This window comes from Ammodytes marinus (genome assembly GCF_949987685.1).
Source record: "Ammodytes marinus genome assembly, chromosome: 11".
Lineage (NCBI taxonomy): Eukaryota > Metazoa > Chordata > Actinopteri > Uranoscopiformes > Ammodytidae > Ammodytes > Ammodytes marinus.
The window spans coordinates 263,646-269,009 of NC_137215.1; the positions used below are offsets into that span (position 1 = coordinate 263,646).

The window sequence follows — 5,364 nt, forward strand, 5'->3', positions numbered from 1 at the left end:
CTTGCACTAAACACACGTATAAACCTGTTTGTAATATTATACAGGTGATACTCATATTATTAGAATATCATGGACAATTAATTGGAATTGAGGCAAGAATTCATGCAAAAGGGGCCCAAACCAAGTACTGAGTACATATGGATGATTATACTTTATAGAGGGCCGACATTTCTGTATTTAAAATCACTATTTTATTGATTTTTATGTAATATTAAAATTTTCCGAGATTTTGAATGTGGAGTTTTTCATAAGCTGTAAGTCATAATAAATACAATTATAACAAACGAAGGCTTGAAATATCTCACGTTGCATGTAATGAGTCTATATAATATTTTAGTTTCACCCTTTTAAGTTGAATTAGTGAAATAAATGAACTTTTGCACGATATTCTCATTTTTGGAGTTTCACCTGTATCTCCTGTCCCCCCCAGACCCTGGACTTCCCTCTAGACGAGCGTCTCAGATCAACAACAAGAAATGCATATATAACTATTATTTAACTAATAGAATATTGCTTTCAATTTATTTTGAACATCGACAGTGAATTCAAACATAGTAGGTCCACATCATGATAAAGAAAATCTTACATGTGGCCTCGTACCTACGGCCGAATCACAGCTGATATGGAGCGACAACATTGCTCCCTCTCATGTGATGTTGCTTAAATGAAGATCTACCTGTCTGTAATAATGTTTTCTCTGTAGGCACGCACAGACTAAATAAAATACTATATTCTCTGGTTCTCAGACCACACACACACTCACTCACTCACACACACACTCACTCACTCACTCACACACTCACTCACTCACTCACTCACTCACTCACTCACTCACTCACTCACTCACTCACTCACTCACTCACTCACTCACTCACTCACTCACTCACTCACTCACTCACTCACTCACACACACACACACTCACTCACTCACTCACTCACTCACTCACTCACACTAAATACCTGTCTGCATATATCTCCCTTTAGACCCTGGACTTCCCTCTGGACGAGCGTCTCAGCCTCACAGACTTGACTCTGGCTCTGGACAACGAGCTGCTGGTCAGCGGCAACGGCATCCACCAGGCTGCTCTCATCTCGTACAAGAACGAGATACAACACCTACAGTGAGTCAGTCAGACAGACAGACAGACACAGACACACAGACACACAGACAGACAGACAGACAGACAGACACAGACAGACAGACAGACAGACAGACAGACAGACAGACAGACACAGACAGACAGACAGACAGACACACAGACAGACTCATACATCCACCAGGCTGCTCTGATATCCTATAAGAACGAGATACAACATTAGTCAGTCAGTCAATCTGATTCAAGACCGAACCTTCCCTCACCGTCCTAGAAAAGTGGAGCTCCAGTTCCCCTATGGGTCCGCAAATAGGTGCCTCTCATCTGATTACAGCGCCACACCTGATACCAGTTTTATAGCGCCATCTAGGGCTGGGCAATGATATTCAAAGAAATCTGTTAATCGGTGGATAGTAATGAGTAGCGCGATTTGAACATCTTTCTGTCTAGTCCACAGGAGAAGGCAAAAACTACATTCCTAACGAGAGGGAAAAGGATATTGCGTAGTTGAGGAGGATGTGTCCTGAATTTACAGACAGTAAAGAATCGACAGACGAACGATGAACTTTCATTATTAGTTTCAGTCTTTGTACCGTTAGTTTTCTCAGGCCCCGAGGACTTGTGTTATATTTCTACTCTGATAACTTTCCCCTTTGCAAAACCTCCATTGATATTTCAAAAATTAATAAATCAATTGTTTTAATTATGGGAAACAAGCAAACCCCATGCTTAATATTTACAGAGAGAGAGAGACACACACACACACACACACACACACACACACACACACACACACACACACACACACACACACACACTGTCTCCCCTGCTTTGCCTTCAGGCCTCAGATAGTTATTGGTTTGAATATCGATCAGAATATTGATCAGCTGTTGTGTCAGTAGAATCATGTGACTGCAGGATGGATCCCCGGTCTGCTGCATTCACACCCCAAGCCACAGATCAGCCTTTGGGCGCTAAGGCCGCGCTTTGGGAATAGTCTAAGGCTGTGTTGTAAAAGCCCTACTAACGTCCTCCCTCCTACATACTCAACATGTATATACTACATACTAAAAGCCCTACTAACGTCCTCCCTCCTACATACTCAACATGTTTATACTACATACTAAAAGCCCTACTAACGTCCTCCCTCCTACATACTCAACATGTATATACTACATACTAAAAGCCCTACTAACGTCCTCCCTCCTACATACTCAACATGTTTATACTACATACTAAAAGCCCTACTAACGTCCTCCCTCCTACATACTCAACATGTATATACTACATACTAAAAGCCCTACTAACGTCCTCCCTCCTACATACTCAACATGTATATACTACATACTAAAAGCCCTACTAACGTCCTCCCTCCTACATAATCAACATGTATATACTACATACTGTCTACTTAACCATCCATTGTGTATGCGAGGTTCATCGGACCGTTTACACTGAAGTATACAGGAGCAATAAAGAATTTTAAAAGTAGGACGCTAGTAGGCTTTTTCGAACACAGCCTTAGTTTGCAAAACCAAGGATGGTAAAATGCTGAGTATTTAGAGCTCCCCCTGCTGGAACAACTTTCTGAAAGGATTGATTCTTACTACCCAGCTCGAGGGAAGGGACATATACCCTGCGTTCCAATCCCCATACTATCTACTATTTAGTTTGGTAGACAAATGATTTACTATGTCCTGATTCTTGTGGTCAGATTTAGTATGATTAGAAAAATGTAGTCTTCTACATCTGGTTGAGATTTTTAGTGTTGAAAACAGCATCCTATTTGGGCGATTCTGACCCACAATCCAGTGCGCACTGGAAGTGACGTCACATCGACGAAGCCTCCATATGAAAACAACCGGGGGATGAGACGGATATAAAAGCAAGAGGCAAGATCAAGGAGCCATGTTAGGATGAAGTTAAAGTATGTGCCAAGTGTAGCATACTGCATCCTAACTAGATTATTTTTATGATCAGATTTTGTTTGTAGAATAGAAAAAAGAAAGTGGAGGAGATTTGGAAAGCAGGGAGTGATTTGATGGATGGAGCCTCAGAGGGTTTAAAGGCGGGTGCCAGGTAACGTGGAGTATGGCAGAAAGAGGAGCTCCTAACTATAACACATTGCAGAACAGGCCTGAGAACTAACATCATGCATTATGTCGATGAATGTCCACAGAAGTATAGCTGTATAAACCTTTGTGTGTGTGTCTCTCTCTCTCTCTCTGTCTCACTCTCTCCGTCTGTCTGTGTGTATCTATCCAGGGTGGTAGCAGAGCAGTCTCTCATGTGTGTTTCTCTCTCTCTCTCTGTGTGTGTATATCCAGGGTGGTAGCCGAGCAGTCTCTCTCTCTCTCTCTCTCTCTCTCTCTCTCTCTCTCTCCCTCCCTCTCTCTCTCTCTCTCTGTGTGTGTATAAATCCAGGGTGGTAGCAGAGTAGTCTCTCATGTCTCTCTCTCTCTCTCTCTCTCTCTCTCTCTCTCTCTCTCTCTCTCTCTCTCTCTCTCTCTCTCTCTCATGTCTCTCTCTCTCTGTGTATCTATCCAGGGTGGTAGCAGAGTAGTCTCTCATGTCTCTCTCTCTCTCTGTGTATATCCAGGGTGGTAGCAGAGTAGTCTCTCATGTCTCTCTCTCTCTCTGTGTATATCCAGGGTGGTAGCAGAGTAGTCTCTCATGTCTCTCTCTCTCTCTGTGTATATCCAGGGTGGTAGCAGAGTAGTCTCTCATGTCTCTCTCTCTCTCTGTGTATATCCAGGGTGGTAGCAGAGTAGTCTCTCATGTCTCTCTCTCTCTCTGTGTATATCCAGGGTGGTAGCAGAGTAGTCTCTCATGTCTCTCTCTCTCTCTGTGTATATCCAGGGTGGTAGCAGAGTAGTCTCTCATGTCTCTCTCTCTCTCTCTCTCTGTGTATCTATCCAGGGTGGTAGCAGAGCAGTCTCTCATGTCTCTCTCTCTCTCTCTCTCTCTCTCTCTCTGTGTATATCCAGGGTGGTAGCAGAGCAGTCTCTCAGGCAGAGAGACAAACTGAGGTCAGACCTGGAAGCCGCCGATCAGAGAAACCTTCAGCTGGTCAGAGAGGTGGACGATCGTCATGCCAACATGGAGACACTCAACCACAGCAAGATCAGGTCAGACACACACACACAGACGGAGAGACAGACACACACACATGCAGAGACACACACACAGACACACAGACACACACACACACACACACACACACACGAAGAGACAGACACACACACACACACACACACACAGACACACACACATGCAGAGACACACACACAGACACACACACACACACACACACACACACGAAGAGACAGACACACACACACACACACACACACAGAGACACACACACACACACACACACGAAGAGACAGACACACACACACACACTCACTCACACGAAGATGGAGACGGAGAGACAGACACACACAAAACACAGATACACACACACGGATACACAGAGAGAGAGAGAGAGACACACACTCACAGACGGAGAGAGAGAGAAACACACACACACACACACACACACACACACACACACACACACACGTGAGGTATGAACCACATCAGGGTGTAATGGTCAAAATCATTATCAATCAATTATTATCTTAGTATTTTTTCCATTCATACGTCACATCCGACCCTTGTGATTGCCTTTACATCCCTACTCTCTGAGCTAACTAAAGTCGGGGGCGGCTGTGGTGAAGTGTGTTTGGCGACCCTAAACTACAGGGTCGGTGGTTGGATCCCCCGTCTCCCCGCCACATGTCCAAGTGTCCCTGGGCAAAGAGACACTGAACCCTAAATGTCTCCTGATAGTTAGCTTGCACCCTGCGTGGTAGCTGCTGCTGCTATCGGTGTATGAATGTGTGTGTGAATGGTAACGTGGGAATGGGAACAGGTCTCCCTTGAAAAAGACTCTCCGGTCTCAATGGGATTCACCTGTAGAAATAAAGGTAAAAAGATGTGTGTACTAACTATCCATGTGTGTACTAACTATCTCCTCTGTGTCTCTGTAGGGACTTGGAGCAGGAGTTTCGTGAGCGTCTGTCCGCGCTGCGCGTTCAGTCGGAGCAGGAGAGTGAGGCTTTACTGACGCAGCTCGAGAGAGAACGCAGCGTGTGTCAGCGAGACATGGGAATACTGAGGGCTACTGAGACCGCCCTGCAAGAAGAACTGTACAGCACTACGCAGGTTAGCCTGTGTGTGTGTGTGTGTGTGTGTCTGTGACTGTGTGTGTGTGTGTGAGAGTGTG

The 5,364-nt window shown here is 44.8% G+C and overlaps 1 protein-coding gene across 1 annotated transcript in view; it reads left to right on the forward strand.

Moving 5' to 3' along the window:
- ninl (ninein-like) overlaps positions 1 to 5,364 on the forward strand; it is a 60,348-nt gene that overhangs the window by 31,593 nt on the left and 23,391 nt on the right. The window contains exons 9-11 of the mRNA XM_080036763.1: positions 985 to 1,121; positions 4,082 to 4,222; positions 5,129 to 5,303. Coding sequence (XP_079892889.1) covers positions 985 to 1,121; positions 4,082 to 4,222; positions 5,129 to 5,303 — 453 coding nt within the window. The remainder of the gene's footprint in view (positions 1 to 984; positions 1,122 to 4,081; positions 4,223 to 5,128; positions 5,304 to 5,364) is intronic.